The sequence below is a fragment of the Octopus sinensis genome, linkage group LG1, assembly GCF_006345805.1.
Source record: "Octopus sinensis linkage group LG1, ASM634580v1, whole genome shotgun sequence".
Classification (NCBI taxonomy): domain Eukaryota; kingdom Metazoa; phylum Mollusca; class Cephalopoda; order Octopoda; family Octopodidae; genus Octopus; species Octopus sinensis.
The window spans coordinates 16,645,451-16,659,782 of record NC_042997.1 but is presented as its reverse complement, the minus strand read 5'-3'; the positions used below and the strand labels follow the sequence as shown (position 1 = coordinate 16,659,782).

The 14,332-nt window shown below is 37.3% G+C and overlaps 1 protein-coding gene and 1 non-coding gene across 5 annotated transcripts in view; one reads left to right on the top strand and one right to left on the bottom strand.

The window, feature by feature from the left end:
- The window catches only part of LOC115208907 (protein Jumonji), a 232,035-nt gene that overhangs the window by 16,569 nt on the left and 201,134 nt on the right, over positions 1–14,332 (bottom strand). For 3 of the 4 annotated variants that reach the window (XM_029777113.2, XM_036511178.1, XM_036511138.1), the window contains exons 8-15: positions 13,523–13,728; positions 12,222–12,292; positions 10,760–10,841; positions 9,148–9,273; positions 8,849–9,040; positions 6,590–6,682; positions 4,867–4,985; positions 2,778–2,848 (exon numbers count right to left, since the gene is read on the bottom strand). In XM_029777113.2, the coding sequence (XP_029632973.1) occupies positions 2,778–2,848; positions 4,867–4,985; positions 6,590–6,682; positions 8,849–9,040; positions 9,148–9,273; positions 10,760–10,841; positions 12,222–12,292; positions 13,523–13,728 (960 nt within the window). The remainder of the gene's footprint in view (positions 1–2,777; positions 2,849–4,866; positions 4,986–6,589; positions 6,683–8,848; positions 9,041–9,147; positions 9,274–10,759; positions 10,842–12,221; positions 12,293–13,522; positions 13,729–14,332) is intronic. The other variant, XM_036511238.1, reaches the window with a different exon arrangement.
- On the top strand, positions 11,082–11,154 carry Trnak-cuu. The gene has a single exon. It is a non-coding gene; the product is annotated as a tRNA-Lys (tRNA).

Sequence of the window (14,332 nt, the reverse complement as noted above, 5' to 3'; positions counted from 1 at the left end):
TTGTTACAGTACACATGTACACGCACGCACGCGCACGCACACACACACACACACACACACACACCACACACACACACACACACACACACACACACACACACACACTACTACACTTTGCATGATATTCCGTACAGTTTGATTACAGATCAGAACTGAGAATGTTGGGCCAATGAAGAAGTTTCAACATGACCTGCTAGAAATAGCCAAATCCCTAATATCACATCCTACCATATTAAAAAAGGAGAGGAGCAGACTAGATAAGGCAGTTGTAGATGCTTTTAAAAGGACAATTTGGTCACAGCTGAAACAGCTTTGATATTCCTGCTTAATTAAGACTGACTTGGGGCTAAACAACAGTAACAATAAAGCTAGAGTCAGCAGTTGAATGTTACTACCAAATATTTCATCTGCATCATTAGGCCTAACTCATTGTAAAGTCAATACCACCATGACCGATATCCAAATTACAGTGGAGAAGGCTAGCCACTGGGTTTGGTTAAAAAGAGACGATGAGTGATGGCTAGAAGAATATTGAGCTTTATTTGATAACCAGTTGATCTAGCAAGTGGGGCTGGTGCGCACTGATGCCGTCAAGAGATAGGCTCCGAAACGGCGCGCATTCTCTCCTGATGACCCCGTACATTTGCTGGCTTCCAGTATGCGGAGTTCTTGACTGGTAGCACTTGCATGTGCAAGTTGTTTGCAAGACATCCATTCAAATCTATAACCCTATCATCTATGAGACTAAGATTAAAATAAAGTAATCGCTATTAAACCCTCATCAATCTGGGAACATTTAACAAATGTAGTTTATTATTTCATTTGTTCATTATTCAATTCAAATGAGAGAAAAGTGTAAAATATGGGGAATAGTATGATTAACAGTAGTTCTCAAAGAATAGGATTAACTGTGGTACAAAGCAACTTTTGAAATTCTACTAATATTTCTAAATAATCAAACAATTCTGTTAAATTTACTGAATTTGAGATAAAAGTCGATATTCTAAATCAGTGGTTCTTGACCAGAGTCCATAGGACCCTTAGGGGTCCATATAAGATATTGTAGTTAGAATTTGTGCAATAAATTGGTTATTATCATCATCGTTTAATGTCCGCTTTCCATGCTAGCATGGGTTGGACGATTTGACTGAGGACTGGCAAACCAGATGGCTGCATCAAGCTCCAATCTGATCTGGCAGAGTTTCTACAGCTGGATGCCCTTCCTAATGCCAACCACTCCGAGTGTAGTAGTTGCTTTTACATGCCACCAGCACGAGGGCCAGTCAGGCGGCACTGGCAATGGCCACGCTCAAATGGTGTTTTTTACGTGCCACCAGGAGCCAGTTCAGCGACACTGGCAACAACTTTGCTCAAATGTTTTTTCATGTGCCAGTAAGGCGACGCTGGTAACAATCACGCTCGAATGGTGCTTTTTATGTGCCACCGGCACGGAAGCCAGTTAGCTGCTCTGGCAATGATCATGCTCGGATGGTGAATAATACTTAACTATAAAAATATGAGATTTTTTTAAACAGTGAATGCCTGTAGGGTCAAGTAGAATAAAATAGGACTCAAAAAGGTCCATGGGCAAAAACTGGTTGGGAACCACTGCTCTAAATAATAGCTATTTAGGTATTGTAGTTAGTTTTACTTTAACATTAAACACAAATGACAGTTTGGCAATAGTATCAGTGCCATCAGAATTTGCATAGGCACTCAAATATTAAAATGTAACAAGCAATTTCAGTTCATACTTTACAATTATGCAACCTGTTGTTTAACAACTAATCAGACCTAACAGCACTTATTTGCAACCAGTGTCGGCATGGTTGTGTAATTAAGAAGCTCATTCTGCAACCACATGGTTTTGGGTTCAATCCCACAGAATGGCACCTGGGCAAGTATCTTCTACAATAGCCCCCAAACAATAGTAGAATTTGGTAAGCAGAATCTGCCTGGAAGCCCATCATATATATAAGTGTGTGTGTCTGTCTGTATGCTTCCCCCACCCACCATACTACAACTTGACAACCAGAGTTTGTTTGTGACCTCATAGCTTAATGGTTAAGAAACCAACAGAATAAGTACCAATTTGTTTGACCACACCTTTTAAAATGGTGCCCCAGTATGGTCAGCATTCAATGAATGAAACAAGCAAAAGATAATAGATGGTTCCACCTGTGACCATTATGTTGTCTTTTATCAGGCATAGAGTACACAGGGCTACATTATCTTATATGCCCTTCCTTTTAGTAACCAGAAGGGTGATGAACAAGTTTTTGCTATTAACATTCAGCAAGGGAACAAAGTACACAGATTCTCTTGTTGGTTTCCATTAAGCATTGAATGCATTTAAAGAAAATAAGGTTTGAAAATTATGAAAATGCTTCAGCATCTTTTTAATAACATGCATTCAGAAACAATAACCTTGGTGATATTTAATCTGAGAAAGTGATTTTGTTGGTTAAACAATGATTTGCTGTATTGTTAAGAGTGAGAATAACTTTTTCAGAATTCTCAATTCAAGTGTATTAAGTTAATTGTAAAAATATACCATTTTTCATTTTTTTAATAAGAATTAAAAGATTTGAAAACAAAATGGCATCACATGATATTGTTTATCTACACAAATACTTTTGTTCATTTATTATGTAATAAATGAAATTATTTAAAATACAAAGATTTACAATGGCGGTGCCCCAGCATGGCCACAGCTCAAGAGCTGAAACTGGAAAACAAACATAAACATAAATAGTAAAATGAATGTCACTACTTACCAGGTATTGGTCCCAAATGTCTTAATACTGATAAAGGATTTTGAGATAATACATTGAAGTTCCAGCCATGTCTAAAATATACAATACAAACAGCTACAGTTAAGTAAATAGAAACTATTATATATTATTGACATCAAAATCAATGGAGCCATTCTTTTTACATTCCAGAAATCAGTTAAATAAAATTGCTTAACCACGTCTGTTTAAATTTAGAGTGATAGTCAATATGGCCAATAACAACAATAAGCAGCAGGCTTGAGTAGAAAAGTATTCTTTTCATTAAAAATAGCACCTACCAAACTATTATACATTCGTATGTATCTAGATAACTGACAAGTGACATAACAGTTTTCAATATATGAACAATTTATACAAAGGATATATAATAAATATAACATAAAGGACATGAAAGCTTATATATATATATATATATATATATATATATATCTCACCATCATCATCATCAACAACAATTCATATAAAACTAACTAAATCTAAGTTGGGATGTAGGTCTAACATATCAGCCACTTTAACACTGCCACTTAGATTCAGAGTGCTTTTAGTGGAAGTTACTCTTTTGTAAGCATTCACACCAGATCTTAAGTGAGGATGTTACTTCCAACACTGCTCTACTCCTTGAATAGTGCCACTGTTTCTGAGAGTGTAAAAAATACCCATTTGGTGGAATGAGAGACCTGATAGCATTTCAAGAGGCTACTTATTTACTAGCACATAATCCTATATTCCTCTATCCCCTTTTCCATCAGTTTAAAACCAACATCCCAGCACACACAGGCTTTTAGGAATGTAACCTGCTGCCATTGACTTCTAGGTGAGATATTTACAGAGATCAACACAATGGCTAAAGAGAACATATGACTTATGAATTCTTATTCTTTCATTCACCAAGATAATTCCTAAATGAACTTAATTTAATTGAAAATATTTAGCTACAAAGAATGCTTGAAAAATAAGACTGGACGTCATGAGGATGATAGAGACTCAGTTATATAAATCATGCTCCAAAATATAACAAGTATAACATGAACACATTTAATGGCATTAGAATATTGGTTTCAAAGTTTGGCACAAGACCAACGATTCTAAGCGAGAGGAGTAGTCAGTTCAATCAACCCAAGTGCTCAACTGGTAGTTATTTCGCCTACCACAAAAGGATGAAAAGCAAAGTCAACCTCAATGATATTTGAACTCATAACATATAATCATTATCATTTAACGTCCGTTGTCCGTGCTGGCATGGGTTGGACAATTTGACTGGGTTGGCACACTGGAAGGCTGCACCAGACTCCAGTCTGATTTAGCATGGTTTTCTATGGCTGGATGTCCTTCCTAATGTCAACTACTCAGAGTGTAATGGGTGCTTTTACGTGCTACCAGCACAGGTGCCATTTACATGACACCAGGTTGCGTTTATGTGCCACCTGCACAGGTGTCAATTTGTCTGACACTGGTATCTGCATGACTGTGATTTTGCTCAGCTTGATGGGTCTTCTTCTCAAGCACAACATAATGCCAAAGGTCTTGGTCATTGCCTCCTCCACGAGGCCCCTATTAGTTCATATTTCCACATACCTGACTATAGATTAGTGACCATCAGATTAAGAACACGAAACCTTTCCAAAGACCTTATAAGTCAATTAGTGCTAGATACAGCAGCATATGCCTCATTAAAAACTCCTCCAGTTGTTTTACGAGCAAGAGAATATTAGAGGTACCTCTTCCCAGCACCAAGCCAAACTGCATTTTATCTAGGCTAATTCTCATCCTAATTAGTTATGCTGTGACTCTTCCAATGTCTTTCATAACCTAGACATCAACTTGATACCTCTTTAACTTACTCTTACTAGAGCCTCTCCTTTATCCTTGTAATAGTCAATGAAAATACTGCTACACCAGCCAAACAGTCATAAGAAATACAGCTAAGCATTGTGACTTACTTGCTGAAGTCCAAGTAGCAGTCACACAGAACAAACATTAAGCTACTTAACTGGATATCATAAAACATTGAGATTAGCTCCCTATGGGTCAACCATTGACTCAACAAATCCATAATTATCATTAAACTTACTTTGTGTATGGGCTATCTTTCTTGCAAGGAAAGAATGTTCCCTGGTTCCCTGAGTTAATATGTCCACACTGGACAACAACATGTGATGACGCTTCTTCAACAACTTTCCAGTAATCTGACTGAAATTGCAAGAGAAATTACAAAAATTAATCATGAAATGGCAAAAATATCGACAGTTTCAAACACTCCTATTGTACCTAAACAGCTTTACTGGGTGGCTGGCTGGCTGTTTGAAATGCAGTTTTACTTCCTAGATGAGCCAACGGATGACATTGACCATTCGCAGTATTTCCCAAATCCTTAAAAGTATAGTTAACCATGTTGCTCTCAAGCCATACAAATATTTCAATGTTTTTTTTTTAAAAAAAAAGAAAATGTCAGTAAAGAGTTGTTCCCCTTGAATGAGTGGTTTGCGTGTGCGCGCGATAGTGCTACTAGTGGTTCCATTGGAGCTTTGATGTGCTAACTAGGAACGTAAATTGTCGTTAAAAATGCAAGAGATAACATCTTGCCATCCTTCAAAAAAAAAAAAAAAAAATGATAATAAGGCACTGAATAATGTAAATTGAAAGGAAAAAGGATGGCAACAGTCGGATAGACCCTTGATCAAAGATCTACACGTTCAGAAGCGACTTGGAGCTAAACAACTAAAACTTAAGAAATGATCTCTGAGTATTTGATTGATCACCTTCATACTATATCAGCACAAGCGGAACTTCACACTTCTTTCTAAATAAGTTACCAATGATTCTTTCAAGGTATGAGATATTAAGTAAGACTTGACGACTTCATCTGATTTAATTATCTCACTTTATCTTCTACCAGCTCAGCATGATTGAATCTTAGCTGACTAACGTTAGAACCACTGAGTTACTTTAACCACCACACAATGACAACATGATGAGCTATTACACTCTTAAAACAAATAACAATACTGTAGCCATCACCTCAAGACAAAAGTCAAGAAAACTTTTTTGTAAATTGGTAAAAGAAAACTTCAACATTAGGAAGTCTGGAGAGATGAATGGAAGGAGCAACCTCCTAACAGTGGCAACCACCACAGAACAACAGCTCAGTTTCTATGGTGTAACAAGAAAGCAGTGGATATATGTAACAGGGTGGAGTCAAGACAGTAGAACAGTTGCTAACCCACATCAATGGGAATATGAATCTATATTCAACATGGCAGGTATCTCCATAAGCCAGACTACTTCATGTTGCACTGTCCAACCACTTTGATCCCAGAGGAATATGAAACAATCCATGAAGATGGTGAGGCATAAATATTTGGATTACTATAGCCCCAGGTTAATCAGTCTTGTGAATGGTTTTAGTAGATGGAAATGAAAGAAGCCCATTGTACAATACATATGTATGTTACTGACTCTTTGTCTTGCTATCATGTGACAGTTGTAAGCAAATGTCGCCATCATGGAAGTGGTGTCTTCTTTCCAATCTTCCCTGTCTAGTCATAGAGATGTTACCTTACCTGGAAACAAGGGGGGAGTGGCAACAGGAAGGTCATCCACCTCAGCATAATCTGTCCAACCCATACAAGCATGGAAAAGTGGGCATTAAAATGATGATGAGACATCAATTAATTAATAAATAGTTTAGCTTAATCATGTTCCTTTACTAGTACAGGTATTTCTAACAATAAAAATGATCATACATTTGGGAGATTTAGAGATAGAAGTAGTTAGATGGATAATAGCAGACTTACTTCAACTTGTTCTGGAGTTGGATCATCTCGAAACCACATAGACTGTACATTCCGAGACACTCTTTGGAAGGCATTGATGGAAGTTGTTTTACCCTGGAAGTTTTAAAGATTAAAAGATATTTATATGTACATTAAAATTGTTATGCGTTGATTCACAATTCATACTTTCGTGGAAATTTTTATTTATACAGCAAATACCAAATAGAGATGTATCTTGGTATATTGGATATAAGGTGCAGGCGTGTCTGGCAAAAAGCTTTGTTTCCCGACCACATGGTTCCAGGGTCAGTCACATTACATGGCCCCTTGAGCAAGAGTCTTTAAACCAACCAAAGCCTTGTGAGTGGATTTGGAAGATGGAAACTGAAAGAAGTGTCATGTGTGTCTTTGTATCTGTGCTCCACCACCACTTAACAACTGTTGGTTTGTTTACATTCCTATAATTTAGTGGTTTTGCAAAAGAGACCAATAGAATAAGAACCAGGCTTTAAAAAAAAAAAACCCTGGAGTCAATTTGTTCATCTAAAAACTCTTCAAAGTGGTGCCCCAAAATGTGCTGCAGTCTAATGGACTGAAACAAATAAAAGATTAAAAGACAAATGAAAAGAGTCTACTTCTAGCTAAATTGCTGACAAATTCCAGAACAGGTAAATGGGATGAACATTTATAGATTATTTAGGAGAAAATTGATAACAAATAGTGTGTTGTGGCTAACAGTATATTTACTTAGTTATTTTGACAGAGAATTTATACAAAAGTTTAATGCTGGATATTGCTTACATTTAAATCTGAACAGTTACTTCATAACTGGTCATGGTAAGAACACTGTAGCAAGTATATTGCTCTACCAGAGTGGTTGGCATTAGGAAGGGCATTCAGCTGTAGAATGCCTTGCCAGATCAGATTGGAGCCTGGCGCAGCCTTCTGGCTTTCCAGTCCTCAGTCAAACCGTCTAACCTATGCCAGCATGGCAAGCAGACGTTAAATGATGATGATGATGATAATCTAGTAACTTAAACAGTGGTTTTATGAATATTGTAAAATATCAATTTTCATAAAATTACTAATATTCCAATGAGAAAAGAAAAGAATTTGATCAACAAAATTTATGAACTAAAAAAAGAACTATAAATCTTGTGTCTTACTCTCACATAGGAATACATCAATATTGATATTTTTTCATGTGGATGTGAGTATACTGATAGTTTCCACATTATCAAATTCATTTTCCTGCTCCACTCCCGTCTTTCTCAATGTGTAGCAATTTTTTAATATTGATACATTACAATGAAATTACAAAATGTATCAATGAGAAAAAGGAGAAAAAAAAATTAAATAGTAACCTTGCTATACAGCAATTACCATAACTTATATTTCTATAATTTAGTTTGAAAAAGAAAGGTGGTGTTTATTATATTTGCAGACCAATTTAAATTGGTGAAGTGAATGTAATCATTTTCCAGTTTAAACTTCCTTAAGTTGTTACCAATAGGGATAAAAACATGGTTTGAAAGGAAATTCTAGATACTTGCAAGTGTAGCAATAACTGATTCAGTGAAGTATTTACTATAAAGCTTGATGAATAATCCACATTTAGGATTAGGAAAAGGAGATGCAGGTGCACTTAAATTGTGGCAGTGATAGAGAGCTTGTTTGTTAGTTCAGGAGAGCAAGGAAGAAGGGCCAAGTGCAGTAGAGGTAGAAAGGAGGATGGCAGTGAGCAAATGGCTGTAGTGTTTTGGTTAATAAGGTATTCTTAATTATGTGAAAGACCCCTGCTCCTCAACTTTTTTTGTTTTTGTTTTTGGAGGGAGGAATGTATACATGACTAGCAGCTGTTCTCTCCCAGGTATATGAGCAGAATTCAGCTGAACTATTTGAAGACAAAGTCAAAAATGCACATCAAGAACTATACTTCATTATAGAAAGCAGTAAAGTCACCACAAAAAGTCATAAGAAATTGTTAGGAAGGCATTTGTAAAGGTCTTTAAATAATGTAATAATTATCAAATTAAAATATTGCTGATGTAGGAAAATAAGAGAATGACAGAGAAACAAATAATCACTGCATGCAAAAGGGCTTGCTGCCTTCCCTTTCGTTATTTAAACATTAACTGTACTAACTTCAAACAATTAATCATCCCAAGCTCTAGTTTAAAGAAGTTCTAAAACAGGTAAGTGCAAACTCCTTTCTTCTCGTGATTATTTAAAAATAGCAATAAAAACAATGCAAACTGCAAAGCTTGCTCTTCTCATTACCTTTGCAACACAACAATCTATGGTGTCTTCTGTGTGTTGCCGAGACATTCCATTCTGTCGTTGCTGTAGTTGTTGCAAACGTTCGTCTGTTACTTGATGCAAAATTTTCGTCTTTTCCTCTTCAGAAAGCATTTCATAAGAGAGCAGATATTTGCAGTAAGCATTGTAGAGCTTTGTAGTCCGATCCTGGGCCTATTAAATTAGACAGGAGGAAAGAAAAAGTTATAAATAAACTCTAAGACTAAACCATTGATAATAAAATAGTCTGAAACAAATGAAAACTGAAAAGCAATACTTACTTGTTTTGGAATTTTAACCATATCAGCTACTTTGCTCCATTTCTTCTTATCCATTACATTCTGTAGTCCTCCATACTCTTTGACACTCAGGTACAGACGAGCTAAATCTAATTCTATGCCACCAATCTTGAAATTTAAAAAAATTATTATTTAAATGTACATTTCATGAATACAATTGGCAAGAGTTTTGATCTAAAGTTACATATTGGAACAGAGATTGTATTTTAGAAAAGCCATCACACACACATGTGCCAGGGTCACATTCAAAGTAGTTGTATTGGTGCCACACTCAAAGCATTCATGCTAGCACCACATTGAAAGCACACATGGCAGTGCCACGTTAGAAGCACTTGTGCTGGTGCCACGTTAGAAGCACTTGTGCCGGTGCCACGTTAGAAGCACTTCTGCCGGTGCCACGTTAGAAGCACTTGTGCTGGTGCCACGTTAGAAGCACTTCTGCCGGTGCCACGTTAGAAGCACTTGTGCTGGTGCCACGTTAGAAGCACTTCTGCCGGTGCCACGTTAGAAGCACTTGTGCTGGTGCCACGTTAGAAGCACTTCTGCCGGTGCCACGTTAGAAGCACTTCTGCCGGTGCCACGTTAGAAGCACTTGTGCCAGTGTCACGTTAGAAGCACTTGTGCCAGTGCCACGTTAGAAGCACTTGTGCCAGTTCCACGTTAGAAGCACTTGTGCCAGTTCCACGTTAGAAGCACTTGTGCCGGTGCCACGTTAGAAGCACTTGTGCCAGTTCCACGTTAAAGGCACTTGTGCCAGTTCCACGCTAGAAGCACTTGTGCCAGTGCCACATTAGAAGCACTTGTGCCGGTGCCACGTTAGAAGCACTTGTGCTGGTGCCACGTTAGAAGCACTTCTGCCGGTGCCATGTTAGAAGCACTTCTGCCGGTGCCACGTTAGAAGCACTTGTGTCAGTGCCACATTAGAAGCACTTGTGCCGGTGCCACATTAGAAGCACTTGTGTTGGTGCCACGTTACAAGCACTTGTGCTGGTGCCGCATAAAATATACCCAGTACACTCTGTAGAGTGGTTGGGTGTTAGGAAGGGAACCCAGCTGTAGAAACCATGCCAACTCTTGTCAAATGGTCCAACTCGTGCCAGCATCGAAAAATAGATGTTAAATTTAGACATACAAGTATAAAAAAAAGTTAATATATAGCATATAAATATTTAAAACAAGTTTTAATTAAAACTTTATAACAAGTTTTATTGATTACTTACACCCCATTCTGAAGTATGAAAAAAAAACAAATCAAAATACTTCCACACCTCACTAGTGGGGGTGTATGTCCCAACTTGAGAAAAACTAACCTACTGAGAGTTGTTAGGTGCCACTGACAGACATCATATCTTGTACTTGTGGTTGAACTTGAATTCAGCAGCTCTAAAACAGTTAACTGCCTTGCACATAGATGCGTTGCAAGAGTGAGTGCTTGTGTATATATTTATGACTGTGTGCTTGCAGGTGTGAGTATTGTGAGAGAGAGAGAGAGAGAGAGAGAAAGAGAGAGTGTGTGTGTGTGTGTGTGCGCGCTTAGTGTATGTGCATGTCTTTTGTTTGAAGGGGCTTAATAGTAATAGAAAGGATTATTTACCAGTGGAGGTTCAGTCAATTCAATGCCAACTGAGGAAAGATGTTTCTTTATGCATTCCATCTGCTGTATATTTGGACCCCATCTATATAATTATAAGAAAAGAAAACAGGAATTTTAAAAGGTAATATAAGACACTTTGAATTATCAATATGTTAATGAAGTTCATAATAAAAAAAATAATAAACAAATGTATCATCATTGCCATTGGTGCTGGCATCATCATCATTTGACTGTGGTAGCAGATGGCCATCATCCTTCTCCACCCAGCTCTCATTATCAAATGTAGTTGTGACTGGGGGGATTAGTACTGCACATTTTAGTAGCCCAGCTAGCTCAGTCGGTAGAGCACAAAACTCTTAATCTCGGGGTCATGGGTTCAAGCCCCACGTTGGGCGAGTACTTCTTTTACTACACTCTCAGAGTGGTTGGCATTAGGAAGGGCATCCAGCTGTAGAAACTCTGCCAGATCAGATTGGAGCCTGGTGCAGCCATCTGGTTTGCCAGTCCTCAGTCAAATCGTCCAACCCATGCTAGCATGGAAAGTGGACGTTAAATGATGATTGGCTGAATTTGAATTCAAAATGCTAAGACTTGACACAAATACAAAAAGGTATCTCACTGAACATTTTAACAATTCTGCCAATCTACTGCCACAGACTGGCACCTTAATTAGCAGCAGCAGCAGCCACCACCACCACCAGAAGTTTCCAGGGTTTTACAGCTCATTACTTTGTTGTGCAGTTTCAGTTTGTAATTCATGTAATCAATAGTCTAGTACTTAAACTCACAATCATTATCACTTAATTAGTTATCTAAGAGAATAAAAGGTAACATTTAATTGTCAACTTCCATTTCAACGATCATTAAGCAATGTCTTCCAACATTTTTAAGCCCAGCTGTTCACATTAAAATGCATTGCAGATTGTTTGCAATTTGTGACATTTGATTTATGTGAAGTTTTTTTTACAGATATCTGTTGAATGCACAAATAAAAGCAACAGTAGAGTAGCAAAATATGTTGAACTTAGTAGCTGAAATGCAAGAGAATAGAAAAAGCTCTCTTGGTTGCGTGAAGAAATCAAGGTTTGTTCCCCCATCACATACAATCACTGTTATTTTAATTTTTTTTTTTTTGCCTGATGACTAAAAATTATTGGTAGTAATTATTGGTACTAAATTATTGCTAAAACTATTTGGACTTTGAAAACCCACTTTTTTAGGAAGAATTTTGAAAGTTGGAAGAGAAAGAAATGTAGAAGACCATAGCAAAGATTGCATTCATACGAAACGAACTAAGCTTCCATTGAAGTAAATACTAATAACACATCAGGAGAAATATCTTAAATGTTCAATACATTCATTAGAATTACTATTAAAACATATATATATGCATACCCAATATATTTCTTATACACACACACACACACACACACATATATATTATTGTAAATATATTACTTACCGATTTAACATTTTGTGTATATATTGCACTTGGCTTGTAAATCTCATTTCTTCATTAATACAGCTTTCAAGCTAAAACAAGAAAAAAAACTTTTTATTATGCTTTCATAATCTATGTGATGGGTGAAATATAGAAATTGATCAAATCTTTTAAGTGATAATAAATAAATGCATGCCAATAAGGTGTATATATATATATATATATATATACCGGAGTAAACACATAAATGCCTGATGAACGGCAACGGGAAACTCAGAGTAACAGATTTTGTTGAATTTTCTGCTGCTTTAAATAAAGTATATATATATATATATATATATATAAAACTAAACAGCTACTGGAATTAATTTTTGTTAAAATTCATTTGTCACTAATTTGCTAATTATTGTTGTAATAAAGTGCTGGTTTAGTAGAAATTGTAACTCTACACTTTCCCAATATTTAGCTCTCTCTTTCTCAGGTGGCATTTGGAAGAATCATTAATGAACAGGACAAAATGCTTGGCAGCATTTCTTACAGCTCTTTACATTCTGAGTTCAAATGCCACTGAGGTCATCTTCACCTTTCATACAGAACCAAACTAAATAATGTGAAAACATCCAGCCTGAGGTTCTGCTACAGAGATAATTTACAAACCTACAAAAATATGTGGAGGCGCAATGGCCTAGTGGTTAGGGCAGCGGACTCGCGGTCGTAGGATCGCGGTTTTGATTCCCAGACCAGGCGTTGTGAGTGTTTATTGAGCGAAAACACCCAAAAGCTCCACGATGCTCCGGCAGGGGATGGTGATCCCTGCTGTACTCTTTCACCACTCTTTCTCTCACTCTTTCTACTGTTGGCCTGCTCACTTAGCCAGCGGGGTGGCGTCATTCGAAGGCTAAAACAATGCGAATGCATTGTGACCAGCGATGTGTAAAACATCTGATGGTCTGGTTGGTCACGTGATCACGTGATGACAAAAATATGCTTTCCTAATTTAATGAAACAAAAATGTAGTTCTCTATGAATGCTGAAGTACTTTATTCCTCAAGAACATTCCAATGTGGCAAAAAACAGAAACAGTACTGGGTCAGAATGAATGTCAGTATTTATTTACTTCCCTTCAGATTCTGAATTTGATTACCATCACAGTCAATTATTCCTGTCATCTTTCTGGGAGAACACAACTATCAATCATATATCAAGATCAGTTTAATTGATGATACTCACTCTTCTGGTAATTTTTAAAAAAAATCAATATGGCAGCAGAGATATGGAAATATAAGAAGATAAGGAAACCAAAATATAAAGCCATGCAATACCTTCCATGAAGCTGGGGGTACAATTTTGCACATTCCAAATGGTTCGGCTTGTGTTTTGACAGATTCTATGTAGGCTAAGGGGTCTTGAAATTCTTCATCTGACGGATAAAAAATTGGAATGTCCACAATTTGTGCTGGTTCTCCTTCCTCTGGAAAAGAATCACATTTAACTTCTTCTTCAGAACTTTGTTCAGATTTCTTCCCAACTGTATTAGAAAAAAAAAAAATATATATATATAAAAATAAAGCATAGAAATACATTGTTAAGATTTATTCCTTACATAGACAAGACCTTCAGTTTACTGAGAAGTGAAAGGTAATACTGTGGCATTCTTTTTTTTTTTTTATTGCATCCTCAAAAACATAAATAAATGGAAACACATCCTGCACATTGCAATGTTGATCACACGTAACCAAAATCACACGCAACCAAAATTTATAGAGCTGCCAGCCTCGTCTGGCACCTGTGTCGGTGGCACATAAAAAACACCATCCGAGCGTGGCCATCTGCCAGCCTCGTCTGGCACCTGTGTCGGTGGCACATAAAAAACACCATCCGAGCGTGGCCGTCTGCCAGCCTCGTCTGGCACCTGTGTCGGTGGCACATAAAATCACCCACTACACTCTCAGAGTGGTTGGCGTTAGGAAGGGCATCCAGCTGTAGAAACACTGCCAGATCTGACTGGCCTGGTGTAGCCTTCGGGCTTGCCAGACCCCAGTTGAACCGTCCAACCCATGCTAGCATGGAAAGCGGACGTTAAACGATGATGATGATATATAGCAAATTGAACTAATCCACTTACCATAGAT